This window comes from Notothenia rossii, assembly GCF_949606895.1.
Source record: "Notothenia rossii genome assembly, chromosome: 5".
Classification (NCBI taxonomy): Eukaryota; Metazoa; Chordata; class Actinopteri; order Perciformes; family Nototheniidae; genus Notothenia; species Notothenia rossii.
This window is the reverse complement of record NC_136903.1, coordinates 27,779,561-27,794,192: the sequence shown is the minus strand read 5'-3', so window position 1 is coordinate 27,794,192 and position 14,632 is coordinate 27,779,561. Positions and strand designations below refer to the sequence as shown.

At 40.4% G+C, this 14,632-nt stretch overlaps 1 protein-coding gene across 1 annotated transcript in view; it reads left to right on the top strand.

Moving 5' to 3' along the window:
- The window catches only part of LOC307038776 (matrix metalloproteinase-15-like), a 17,625-nt gene extending 5,178 nt beyond the window's left edge, over positions 1–12,447 (top strand). Inside the window, 6 exon segments of the mRNA XM_079680454.1 lie at positions 1,457–1,834; positions 1,837–1,859; positions 2,121–2,259; positions 3,704–3,854; positions 6,810–6,925; positions 9,908–12,447. Of these exon segments, the coding sequence (XP_079536580.1) occupies positions 1,457–1,834; positions 1,837–1,859; positions 2,121–2,259; positions 3,704–3,854; positions 6,810–6,925; positions 9,908–10,359 (1,259 nt within the window). The 3' untranslated portion in view covers positions 10,360–12,447.
- The last annotated feature ends 2,185 nt before the right edge of the window (positions 12,448–14,632 follow it).

Below are 14,632 nucleotides of genomic sequence, written 5' to 3'. Positions count from 1 at the left end.
AACACTAATTTGTCTCTTAAACTGAAGACATAAATCCATTGCAGACATTGTTTACTAACTTTTAGGCAAAAACTATTTTCATTACCATCTATTGTTCCGAAACGGTCGCCTCTCTTGTATCAGATACAAATACAGATAAAATATTTAAGTGTACTATTTGAATGTTCCTCCTATAGTTAAAGTTTGCCCAGGAAACTCCCAATCTTTCCATACCCACACAACTCTGGCTTATTGATACGCCTACTCAGGCCTGCTGCTGTAAATACTGTGAGGTAAATGTTTTGGCAAAAATTATACAGTAGTTCCCTAAATCAAACGGAGAAACGAAGCACTGAGCTAGAGAAAAGCTCCGATTGAATAGAGAATAACTCTTTCTTGGAAGAAATAAACATTTGCGTTCCTTTGACAGAGATTTTTATTAAGAGGCTGATACCTTTTTAGCTACTCAACTATTTACTTATCACTTAAAGTGAAATATCTTATCAATAAAATGACTACAAAAGATTAAACATATGTTATATATCCTGTTGATTTGTGTAATTATGTAACCAAAATGTTTCAAACTATTTAAACATGGAGCTACCACTTTTTAATCAAGGTAACAGTATTTTTTATTTGGTCTCCTTTGGTGACATCTCACTCCCTTTCAAATGCTTTCAACATAGTGGTTGTCATAAATTCACGGTTTTATCCACTTTAAAGCCACATTTTAACCATAGTCATTGGACATCTGAATCTGAATTTTTCAGAGAAAAAATGTAGACAAAGTTTGCAGGCAAAACAGTGTTGGAAGAACAATACACACACATAACTAATATAAACCTGTTTTATTCAATGTTATTATTCATTATTTTGTTTCATAAAATAAAGTTTATTCACATTATGTATTTGTTTGAGGATTTATTTTTACTTTTTAAGGCTGCTGACTTCATAAAAGTTGACAGATTTTAAAAGCCTGAATATGATATAAAAAAAGAATTAAATCCAGAAAAGCCCTACTTTACTGTCTGTAGATTACAATGCAGATTCAGATGCTGCATATGTTACATTTCGCAGCACACTGATAGCAGAGTCACAGGCCAACATCAGCCCTCATATATCCCTCGCATATTTTGGTCCCAGTGTAACTCAATACGTCTATGGACCCATCAGCTGTCCGTACATATTACGTAACTGTATAACTGTATAGTGATGTGTATATCCAACACTTAGCAACCAGCGGGTTTGTTTTTTTCCAAAGAGCAGCAGTCAAGTGAGCTTATAGCCGCTACTCATGATGGTAAATTAGGCTTTCTTTCTTTGTGTGAGGGAGAGTTGAAGAGGACATTCAGCGGGAGAGAAGTGATTGATTTCTAATGAGGCATTTATTTCCTTTCAGATTGACATTTTTTAGTTGAAATATGAGCGTGAAAAATAACTTGTTCTAAGCCCAAGCCTTCCATCTCTTCATCCTCAGGCCCCCCCCTCCCCACGGCTGCTCCAGCCACCTCTCCTCCCCCCCATGACAACAATCCTGACGATGACTCCCCCACCTCCTCCTCTCCACCCGAAGATAAACCCACCTCAATTTCTCCCACCGACCCCCCGCCCAACCCGCCCGACCGCAGCCCAGCCCCCCCGGAGCCGAGCCTCAGCCCTACCTCTCCTCCCGTCCTCCGCACCTCCACCTCCACCCCCACAGACTCTCAGCCTGACCCTGTCACCCCGTACGTCAGAAGAGATGTCCCGCCTCCTCTGCCTCCTCCTCAGCCCCCTGCTCCTCCCCGCCCTCCCAAACTGCCCGACAACCAGCCCCCCAATATCTGTGACGGGGACTTTGACACGGTGACCATGCTGAGGGGGAGATGTTTGTTTTTAAGGTGAGAAGTAAAGAAGTATTTCCTATGGTTGTTCAGAAACACAGTTTAATATAAATGTTTGCTTGGATTGGACCGCAATAAAACTGCCACTCGTGTTTTTATAACCCCTGACCTGAAAAACAAGCACATGAAAAGATGTACGATCTAAAACGACCGTTGTTTGAGTCAAAACAACATTCAAGTCATGCAATGGGAAGTGAACAATAAATAATTCTGACTGAAGATAAGCTAAAAGATAAACATCATTATTTTGCTTGGCAGGGTCGCTGGTTCTGGCGTGTGCGCAGGAACCGGGTCTTGGATAACTACCCCATGCCCATATCAGTCTTCTGGATCGGCCTGCCTAGTGACATTGACGCAGCCTACGAGCGCCACGATGGAAAATTTGTCTTCTTTAAAGGTATGCCGAAGCTGTTTATCACCAATAAAACCTGTCAACATGCTGAGTGGACTGCACTCTGTTAGGTTTGCATTTTATTAAAATCTCACACTGAGCTTTGTTATGGTTTTTCTCCTCGCTTAAGGGCACAACAAGAGGCCGGTTAATTTCCGTAATGTTTCTCAGATATTTCTCCCCCAACCAAGGCTGGAGCCAATGTGGAGCTGTTACATAACCACAAGATGTGGAGATCAACACTAATCTGTGCATTGATTTAAACGGGTCAGACTGAATGGAAAGCAGCGCAAACTCAGCATTTTTGTTTACAAGCAAACAATGTGATTTACGAGGATAAGGAAATAATTCAACAAGGCTATAACTCTTGGTATTTGGCAGACATTACCCAAGAAGGTGATCATGATTCATTGTATTAACACTGTGACAATATTGCTGCAGATGGAAACTATTGAGTGTACTGTGTGTTTGCATGTGCATCACAGAGTCTGTGTGTGTATAAGTGTGTGTTGCTGAGATCATTTGGCGTCTTGAGCGAGGCCTGTGCAGCGTGGCGGCTGTCGCTGCTCCAGTGTGACTCTGTGGCTCCAGCTGAGCCCCAACAGGCCTCCTGGGAGAGGTGGAGGATTGCATCAGCCTTCCCGCAGTACACTGCTCCAGATGTTAACAGCTGCAGAGCACTCACTTTTACAGTCAGGCCGTGTGGTGATTTGTCATGCATTTTCAGGATTTTCTTTACTTTCGATCACAGATTTTCTTTTTATTACCCATGAAAGGCTTTTTCAGGGGTGGGGTGGGGTTCATTATCCAAATCTGAGAATGGTGGTTGATGTATGCTGCACAGATTGTTAACCCCATTCAGGAACATTTGTAACATTGGGCTTGAATTGATTAACACTCATTAACATCCATGGGTGATAACTGTTACATATTTGTATTTATCTCCTAAGATTTGAAAGTAAATGCTTCCGAATCTGCGACAATGTTGCTCATGTGAATCCAAAAGGATTTAAGACCTGTAGTACAAAGAACATAATGTAAAAATGTTTGCACTCATTTCTAGAAGCCCCTATGCACAGACTTACTGAAGCTACTTAGCTCAGCACAGTATGTTGCAATTCTCCAGTGTCCTGGCAGTGTAGGTGGAAAGTGGCTTAAAAGTGTTTCCAAAAAATGAACTTATACAAGAAATTGGCTCCCACATGGGTAAATCTTGGAAAATAAGTGTTGTGCCTACTATTTCTAACTTCACTGTCCTTTCTACTTTTCTTCTGGATTGAGTAAACCCCATGACATATGCCATATGCTCTGGCCATCACTTTGACTTCATGTGCCATGGCTTTTTTCTCCCTCCTTTCTTTCTCTCCCTCATTAACTTTTCTCTCATATTTCCCCCCTCTCTTTGCCATATAACACGTAAAATGTAAACTCAATCATTTTGTCCCCGCAGATGAACAATACTGGGTGTTCAGGGAGGCTGACGTCGTGCCGGGATACCCACAGCCTCTACATCAGTACGGACAGGGAGTTCCTGCTCACAAGATTGACACAGCAATCTGGTGGGAGCCCAATGGATACACATACTTCTTCAGTGGAGACAGGTACAGTGTGTCAGAGACACGCAGCAATATTTTAAAATATAATGTAAGAAATCAAAGGAAATATATTGTAATTTATTAAAGCAGTTCTAAAAAACACATAACTTTTTCTGTGTTTAAGCATATACATTTGTGTATCTTGAGTGCCTATCAACCAACAAACTGGGAACTAAGACAAGTGGTCATTTTTTGCGGGCTGCTTGGGTCATTGGATTCAACAAACCATGCAGGCTCATTGGCATGTACCTCCAGGTATTTCTTACAACAGTTGAAAACCACTGAAGAAGCAACTTCTGGTGCCCAAAAAGGAAGCCAAAGTGAAAGTGCCAAACTGCAGTTCCTTAAACATCCACTTGATGTTGGCTCTAAAAGCAAGTCATCCCCATTGAGCCCAATTGAAAAAGGCCTGACTTTTCAGCAGAAAGTCTGCTACAGTCAGGTACAATGAACTCATTTTGGTCTCTGTCGCGAATTCTCCCGTTCATGACAACTAGGGGTTGGGACTTGTACCTGTTATCTGTAATACGGCCTAAAAGTTACGCCTGCCTGTGGGCTTTGAGTGACATATACCATCACAGGTCGCAGCCTCTGGCTGTGTGCTCTGCTCTTACCCTGTCCCGCACCAGTTTCACCAACGATCCAGATTTTTGCCCATTTGAAAAATAGCCGGGTATTGGAAGACTGTCAAGTCACTGTCAAAAAGGCTACGTCCATGTTTTTATACAGTCTGGAACTTCCTTCAGAACAGATGTGCCATATTATATTGCAAGTGAATTAGAACAGTATAGGACTTTTTTTTTGAGAAGCTCAAAGAGAGCTAAAATAAAGTATTTTAGGCAGAGGGGGATACAGGTTTATTTAGACGGACAGTATACTCAAATTAGAGAATGCAATTCCTGAAGAAATTGCTAGTGTGAATGCTTTATGCTGAAAAGCTGACGCTAAACTGCTATGCTGAAATGTAATGTGTAAGAAAGTGAAGAATTTAGATTAAAATGAAGTGTGTAAGAAGAAGGTGAAGAATTTAGATTGAAATGATACATGAACACTGGGGGCTTGAATGTGTGATAAGAGAAGAAAAGAAAGTAAAATGGCTTGGAAAAGCAGCAGAATATTTGAACTGCAAACTTCTGAACTAACTTGATGGCGAATGATCTGTCGCCATGGCAATGACATTTGATGACACCCAATAATACTCTTAGATGCGTTGATGGCTGCATCGTTACCAAACCTGTGAAGTTTTGGGGCGTTTGGAGCAGTTTCACTGAAGTTATGAGAAAACCGTGTTTCATGGCGAGCATTGTGTTGCCATGGCAACGGCATTTGAAGAAATCTCAAAACTGTCCCGTTGATGTCTTCACGGCTGGACTGTTAGCACAAATGTGAAGTTTAAGCACTTTTTAAACATTTTCATAGGAGTTATAGCGACATCACATTTTATGGCGAGGGATGCGTTGGAAACGGCATATGGTGAGATCTCAGATTTGGCTGTTGAGGCATGGACCGGTGATATACAAGTGAAGATTGGGGGACGAATGGACCGTGTCGATTGGACTTACAGCGACATCCTGTTTCATGGCTAGTTGTCTGTCGCCATGGCAATAGCATTTGATGATACCCCATAATACGCTTAGATTCGTTGATGGCTGCATTTTTACCAAACCTGTGAAGTTTTGGGCTGTTTGGAGAATTTTCACTGAAGTTATGAGAAAACCGTGTTTCAAGGCGAGCATTGTGTTGCCATGGCAACGGCATTTGAAGAAATCTCAAAACTGTCCCGTAGAATTCTTCACGGCTGGACTGTTTGCACTCTGCTATCTGAAGTCTGCTGCTCTGAGCATGTCAGTTGGAGTGATGACATCATCGTGTTCCATTGCACAGGTGTTTATAGTTGAGCTAACGAGCTCTGTAGAGATCAAAGGGTTCATTGTTCTGAATGAGAGATAAACCTCTTACATGGGAACGTTTTGTGGAAGAACCATAACAGATATCTGTGAAATTTCAAAACGTGAAGCATGTCAAGGAAGTTGAGTATCTGAAGTGTAATTTTTGTGTAGTTTCGGGTTAATAATGAGGCCTTTTTGGCAGTTTAACTAAAGGTGTGCGGCTGCTACCGTGACGAAATATCTGCCTGAGATTACAATGGGGTTTAATGGAGGAATGTTGAACGTATTTGTCACTTCATGCCCTCAAAAAGCATTTTGTTTAATTATTTTTGCTTAATTATTTGTAATTTTTCAAGCTACGAGATGTTTTCCTACGTTTGTCATGATAAATTATGTCTCAGGAATGTAGGGTTTGGGAATTATGGCAGTTTAAAAAATATATATTAATGCGAATTTCAAGCTGTCCTCCACTCTAGCTGTGACATCACACACTCTAGTTAATGTTAAAATGTGAAGAAAACCTCTAAAACAAGGTCTGAACAATGTTTAATATCTCTAAAAGTAAGAATTAGATTTAAAAGTTATTTTACACGAATGATGTCAGAAAGATGTGTAAAATTTTAAAGTTGAAATGAGGTGTCTGAGTGAAAGTATGAATGAACAGTTAGCAGTTGAATTGCATGAAGATTTGTTGAAGTCTGAAGATTTTCTCCATTGACTTCAATGTTAAAAATGTGATGTATTATGGGATGTATCTCTGGAATTATGAAAGTTATGAATGAGAAAAGTAATAGCCATCGATTCCCGACCGAGCTGAACATTTTGATGTTTGAACGGAGTTTCTGCGATGTTCAATGCGGGAGGAGAAGAGGGCCAAAATACCGGCGGAATAATAAACTTTTGGTGCGTAGAATAACAGTTAGTTGGAATGCTGTTAACAGCATTCCCACTAAATAATGTGTATTTTTTATATTTAAGCATGTAAACATGAACATATAGAAAGCCAATATATAAAAGTGTGAAACTTTTTATAACTTAGTATGTACTCCTTCATCTTATTTTCTGTGTGCAGATACTGGCGATACAATGAGGAGACCCGCACTACAGACCGTGACTTCCCAAAACCGATAGAAAGATGGGGCAAAATCCCTCATTCACCCAAAGGAGCCTTCCTCAGCGATGACAGCGGTAAATATTGACTTTCAGTAGAGCAAATAAAGACTTTATTTAGAGGAAGGGAATAGTTTCTGTTTATAAAAATCACAACAGGCCTCAAAGCTGTGCATACAGTGTTGAAAGCAGGGGAATAACATGAGTGAGTAGGGAGAGAAAGAATGAAAGGTTACAGGGATGAAATTGGGTGTGTTAGAGACAGGCAATTACATCTGAGGCCGCCGGTTAGACTGGAGCAAGCAGAGCAGGGAGAAGGATGAGGGGATGAGAGAGGAAGAGGGAGAGGAGGGAGGAATGAGAGCTCTGGTTTGAGGGTTAGCCTGTCCTTTCTTTTGGAAATTAGATTTTTGGCAGGCAGAGCTGCTCTACTGTAAATGCAAAGTCCACCCAAACTCTTCAAATGCCTCTGCAAGCCTGGTCTGAAGTACAGAGTGTCAATTACACCCATACATCTGCCCTGAGTACAGTATGGAGTTATTTTGTTGCATTCTGATGCTAAATTGTAGTGCATTTATGCATCACATGTTATGAGTTAATTACTTTCTTGTAGTTTAATATTAACACATTTGTATTGTGATGTTGGATTCAGATTGAGACAACCATATTTATCCCAAGAAGGGCTATTTGTTTGCAGATGTACCCAGTCTATGCACAAATCTAAAACTCACAGGTAATATGTCAGAGGCAGCAGATCAACATACATGGATCAAATATGGTTGACAATAAGCAGCAGTAAATATAAAACTAGAGAATGCAATTCCTGAAGAAATTGCTAGTGGGAATGCTTTATGCTGAATAGCTGATGCTAAACTGCTATGCTGAAATGTAATGTTTAAGAAAAAAAGTGAATAATTTAGATTGAAATGACACATGAACACTGGGGGCTTGAATGTGTGATGAGAGAAGAAAATAAGGTGAAAAGGCTTGGAATAGCAGCAGAATATTTGAACTGCAAACTTGTGAACTAACTTGATGGCGAATGATCTGTCGCCATGGCAACGGCATTTGACGACACCCCATAATACGCTTAGATGCGTTGATGGCTGCATCGTTACCAAACCTGTGAAGTTTTGGGCTGTTTGGAGTATTTTCACTGAAGTTTTTTGAAAACCGTGTTTCAAGGCGAGCATTGTGTTGCCATGGCAACGGCATTTGAAGAAATCACAAAAATGTCCCATTGATGTCTTCACGGCTGGACTGTTAGTACATATGTGAAGTTTAAGCACTTTTTGAACATTTTCATAGGAGTTATAGCGACATCATGTTTTATGGCGAGGGATGCGTTTCCATGGAAACGGCATATGAAGAAATCACAAAAATGTCCCATAGATGTCTTCACGGCTGGACTGTTAGTACATATGTGAAGTTTGAGCACTTTTTGAACATTTTCATAGGAGTTATAGCGACATCATGTTTTATGGCGAGGGATGCGTTTCCATGGAAACGGCATATGTTGAGATCTCAGATTTGGCGTAGAGCTGTTGAGGCATGGACCGGTGATATACAAGTGAAGATTGGGGGACGATTGGACCGTGTCCATTGGACTTATAGCGACATCATGTTTTATGGCGAGGGATGCGTTTCCATGGAAACGGCATATGGTGAGATCTCAGATTTGGCGTAGAGCTGTTGAGGCATGGACCGGTGATATACAAGTGAAGATTGGGGAACGATTGGACTGTGTCCATTGGACTTATAGCGACATCATGTTTTATGGCGGGGGATGCGTTTCCATGGAAACGGCATATGGTGAGAGCTCAGATTTGGCGTAGAGCTGTTGAGGCATGGACCGGTGATATACAAGTGAAGATTGGGGGACGATTGGACCGTGTCCATTGGACTTATAGCGACATCATGTTTTATGGCGAGGGATGCGTTTCCATGGAAACGGCATATGGTGAGATCTCAGAACTGGCGTAGAGCTGTTGAGGCATGGACCGGTGATATACAAGTGACGATTGGGGGACGATTGGACCGTGTCGATGGGACTTACAGCCACATCGTGTTTCATGGCGAGTGGTCCGTCGCCATGGCAACGGCATTTGATGACACCCCATACTACGTTTAGATGCGTTGATGGCTGCATCGTTACCAAACCTGTGAAGTTCTAGGCTGTTTGGAGTATTTTCACTGAAGTTATGAGAAAACCGTGTTTCAAGGCAAGCATTGTGTTGCCATGGCCATTTGTAATTTTTTTAATGGAGGAATGTTGAACGTTTTTGTCACTTCATGCCCTCAAAAAGCATTTTGTTTAATTATTTTTGCTTAATTATTTGTAATTTTTCAACCTACGAGATGTTTTCCTACGTTTGTCATGATAAATTATGTGTCAGGAATGTAGGGTTTGGGAATTATGGCAGTTTAAAAAAAATATATGAATGCGAATTTCAAGCTGTCCTCCACTCTAGCTGTGACATCACACACTCTAGTTAATGTTACAATGTCTGCTGCTCTGAGCATGTCAGTTGGATTGATGACATCATCGTGTTCCATTGCACAGGTATTGAGCTAACGAACTCTGTTGAGATCAGAGGCTTCATTGTTCTGAATGAGAGATAAACCTCTTACATGTGAATGTTTTGTGGAAGAACCATAACAGATATCTGTGAAATTTCAAAACGTGAAGCATGTCAAGGAAGTTGAGTATCTGAAGTGTAATTTTTGTGTAGTTTCGGGTTAATAATGCGGCCTTTTTGGCAGTTTCACTAAAGGTGTGCGGCTGCTACCGTGAGGAAATATCTGCCTGAAATTACAATGGGGTTTAATAATGGAGGAATGTTGAACGTTTTTGTCACTTCATGCCCTCAAAAAGCATTTTGTTTAATTATTTTGCTTAATTATTTGTAATTTTTCAAGCTACGAACTTGGAAGTTATAAGTGTTACTCCCTACAGGCAAGGACACCAAATATCAAAACATGGTCTATAGTATATTCACATAATAATCCATTGCACATGAGTTGATTGACTTAAATCTATTTTATTTTTCTCTCATGCAGCTCACACCTATTTCTACAAAGGCTCCAACTACTGGAGGTTTGACAATCGCAAGTCAGAACCAGAGAAAGGCTACCCTCGCTCCATCCTGAAGGATTTCATGGGCTGTGTGGGGGCCCCTGACCCAAAGCCCGACACGGACACAGAGCTGGAACCAAAACGCAAACCAGTGGATCCTTCAGATCGAGGCAGAGATGAGCACAAAGAGCCGGACAGCGGCAAAGACAAAGACTCTCAGCCTGACAACACAGAGGAGGAGGACAAAGACCTCAACGTGGTTGTGACGGAGGCCGACAATGAATCAAAGGTCATGACCCTGATCATGGTGATTGTTCCTCTGCTCCTCATCCTGTGCATCCTCGTCCTAATCTACGGCATCCTCAGGACTCTTCAGAAGAAGGAAACGCCGAGGGCCTTGGTGCACTGCAAACGTTCGTTGCAGAACTGGGTGTGAGGCACAGACTTTGAAGCGATAGAGCCAGATTTCATCCCTTTTCTTCTACGGCCGTTGGCGTCAGAGTTTGTACTTACGTCAGAGTGGAAAGCAGCTTTGACGCAAGTTTACGAAAGCCACAGATGAGTCACCGCTTTGGTCCCCATTCATGTGAAATAATGCAAACTTGGTCAAATCATTGCCAGTGGACCTACAGTGTTTCTCCTGTGCCTCCCTTTGTGCCTTCTAAACATCTGATAAATAACCTCTTTTTCTTAAAGGAAAAAACTATATGTTCCTATCCCAGCGTTCAAAAACAAGTTTCTGGCACCGAATGTCAGATGACACACTTTTTTTAATCAATTCTTATTGTACAGAGAAGGGACTAAAGATCTTTTGTAGTATACATGCAGACAAAGTCGATAATGCACATACAGTACACATATTTTACATACACACATGAGTGCTTATAGCTATACACATACATGCATTAATGTTGAACAAGACTTTCATTAGCTTGACTGCGGTGCCTCCACCAATCTTTTTTCTTTGTTTAGAGCAGATCATTTGCACTTTTACATTTGTTACATATTGTTGTCTTTTCTGTTTTGCTAAGATTGCTCCACAAATGTGTGTGTTTGTGTGTTCGTGTAGGAATGTCAGACAGCGGTGTGTGTCCATTTTCCACTGAGCCCTCTCTCACAAACACATGCACCAACGTCACATGATCTCCAAAAAACCCTAACGGCACTCATTGGTGCATGCATGTCCAGATAAGCACACACACATTGACATAGAGACTACTTACCCAAACAAAGGCACATATAGTTTTTTTTGCACACAGACACCAGGGCTCCAGCCTCCCCTCCTCCCACCACAGCCACGATAACTGTTTCGACTACACCAGTAAAACACAATCCCCAGTGGAGACATATTGATATACGACTGGTGCCAGGCCTTGGATGAAATACAAGAGGAGGAGGGATTTATTCACAGTTAACAAGAAGAATTGAAAAGTGTGTTTTTTACACATCCTCTCCAACTAGGCTTGGCCTGTGAAGAGTAAAGCAATAGCAGCAGTGTCCATCCTTTGTATCTTCTCTTCTTCTTCATCATTTCATGCTAAAACTAAATAGATTTAAGTGTACACAGAAGAAGCCTGCAGGCTAGAGAGGAATGGGTCAGGGTCTGGTTTCCATTAAGCCCACATGCCGCTGATTTGTATCAGGCATGAGGAGGGAGAGAGGGGAGTTGGGGAAAATGCAGAAAGAAGGAGGTATAAAAAATAGAAGTGACGAGTAAAAGGAAATGAAAGAGAATGAAATGCGAGGGAAGGAAAGATTGAAGTGGGGGGGGGGGGGGGGGGTCTACCAGAGTTTCCTTGCTAGTTTTGCTCTGGGAAAGGAGGAGCGAGGGAAAGAGGGAGGAAGGATCTCGGGGAGGGGCAGCGCTGGCGTTGTGCCTCCTGACCTAGGTCCTTTTCTAGTCCTTTTGCTCTTCTTGTTGTCCTGAGCTAGAGAGGACCCCCCACCCCCTCCATCCTCATCTATCATTCTTTCCTCTCTTATGTTTCTTTTAAGTCTTTGTTTTTCTCTGTTTGATTTGTTTTATTCCTATGCCTCCAAGATGTATTCATTTTCTTCTGCACTCTTCTGGAAAGTTAGCTCAAGCATTTAAAGGTACCTAATGCACATACAACTGCAGAAAGTGAGTCTACCACTATCTGTCTTTGTTTACCTTGCTTTTCTATGTGTAAAGCCACTATTTAGTTAGTTAGTAAAATCATTAATCTTTTTTTTTGTGCCTTTTACAGTGTGTCTATATTTAGTTTGTACCTGTTATTTCTTTGTGCCTTTTTCAGTGAATATTTGGGGACCTTTTTTTTTACTATACATAGCATGAGGGAACGTTTTTAGAATTGTTTTTTGTTCGTTTTTTACTCTACTTAACATTTGTAGTTTTGTATATTTTTGTTTCAGGTTTTCTGTAAGATCAGCAATAGTTTATTACAAAAATGTTGATGCATGCGGGGCATGTTCTGTAAGGCCTGTGCACTCCTGTGTAGAGTATGTTAAAGATTTCACAATAAAACAAAGCAACACACTGTTAGTCTTCTTTAGTGCAATTTATTTCTTCATGTTACCTTAAATATACACCTTTTAACATTCTTAGCACATGTCAAGTTCAAGGAGTCGATTCTACTGATGGCCACAAGAGGGAATTGTTGCCTCTAAAATAGAAGGTACATGAAGTACATTTGTAAGATTGGAAGGTTATTGTACTTGTTGAGCAATTTCCATTTGATGCTTCTTAATAATACATTTTAACTTTCTTTATAAAGATAATTTATTTTACAGAGGAAGCTGTAATGGTTTTACGCAGCTTCATTTGTTAACAGCATATAATTAAACTAATTTATTTACAATTAGCCAGCTTTAAACCAGTCATCAAATACAATCATTCTATGACAAAAACACGTGGCCAAGTTTACAAAATGGAAATTGTTACTTTGTGGTCATTCTTCTGTATTGTTTTGTAATATAAAGCGTTACCCTGTTTATATTTATGCAGGACTTTATTAGAGTAGGTTTACATTACACCTCTCCTTGGTAAACAGATGCAATGAGTTTAGTTTATGTGTAAGATGTGTAACTGCGTGAGAGCAGCGTCCTGCATGTGTAAGGTAATCAGGATTAGCTTCCATCACAGAACATCCACTAAACGACTAAAGCATTACCTATACATCTGCTTTCTCTTTCAGCCACTTTTCTACCTTTATTTCAACATATCTTCTCATCATTGCTTTTCCTTGTTCTTTTTATTCTCTTAAATACAATTGAACACATTTGGTTTAACATTTTAACCAAATGTGAATAGTGTGCAACACTATTTTTTTCTGCAAAGTTTCTCGACAATCATAGACCATTGCTTAGCTTGCAAAACTTTAGTTACATTCTCTACCTCTCCTATGAGTATTTTTCAAAACTGCCGCTGCTCTGTGTCTTATGCAGATGTTCAATTAGGATTGAGGCCACTATGCTTACATATTCCAGCCATTGGTTGGAAGGTTCTGTGTCACCTGTTCTCCAAGCTTATCCCCTGCTGAGCTGATAATGGGATCTGCCCGCTGCCTCATCACCACCATAAATTCTCCTGTGATTCTCATTCTCAAGCAGGGAACAGGCCCAACTGGATGCAGTGAGTTATGCACATGTCTGACCTGGTGAATGTTCTCCACCTGTCTGTCAATCGCTGTCAACATTACAATTTACCATTAGGGGAGTCCTGGATCCTTGCTAAAAACTCTCAGGGATCATGCCAATCACTTTCCCTTTTCACTGTCCCTGTCAAACACATGAGGAAGAAGTATTCAGTTTGTTCACTGATGTACAAATTGAAAATATCTAAAAAAATCACAACATAGGAAAGGGTCTTCTGTCACTGATATTTGATCATGTAACCTAGTACATGACTAGATTGATGATAATAATAAAGCAACAATGCACACACCTATCTGGTTGGTATTTAAATTTAGGTCAGTTGTTATACAGTTTAGTAGAGTACTACAGTTTGTGGATTTAATTCTTAACTCCTTTGACTACAAACCACCATAGTAGGTTCTTTTTTAGAACTGCTTTAATACATTACAATATATTGTTTTAGTAGGTTTTATAAGGTTACCATATAAGCCGTGTTGCTACCAAAGAAGCTCTAGGCATGGCAATGTTGGTCCATCAACAACTCTGATGCAGATTAAGTGTTTCCCTCGAGATTAATTGTAATAGCATTGTTGATTCCTTCATTTCAAATCTATTTCCATCATCAGGTAACAAAACACATTTTATGTATAACAACCTGCAAATGTTATTCCCATAAGCATTCTGATGTACTCGGCTTTTAACGCTAATCAGTAGGCTATGTGTTAGCAGGCTAATTGAGGCTAACACGCTAACTAAGAGAGTAAACAAAAGATTAGCCTGGTAGCATATTAACATTTAGCATGTGAGCACTAGCATTTAGCTTAGACAGAGCTGCTAGCATGCTGTAGCCCTGCTCTTTGTAAAACCTTAAAACGTAACGATAGCTGCCAAATTAAATTAGAGTTTAGTTAAAAAGTAATGGTATATTTTACTCTGAATTGCAGTAAAGTAGAATTATACGTTCACAGAAACATGAAATATACTCAAGAGCTTTGAAATTAAACTCAGCTATACTAATTATTGTAGGCCTATTTAGTTACTTTCCAACTAGTGCCATATTGAAGACATGCATGAATTAATGGCTTTTTGTAGCC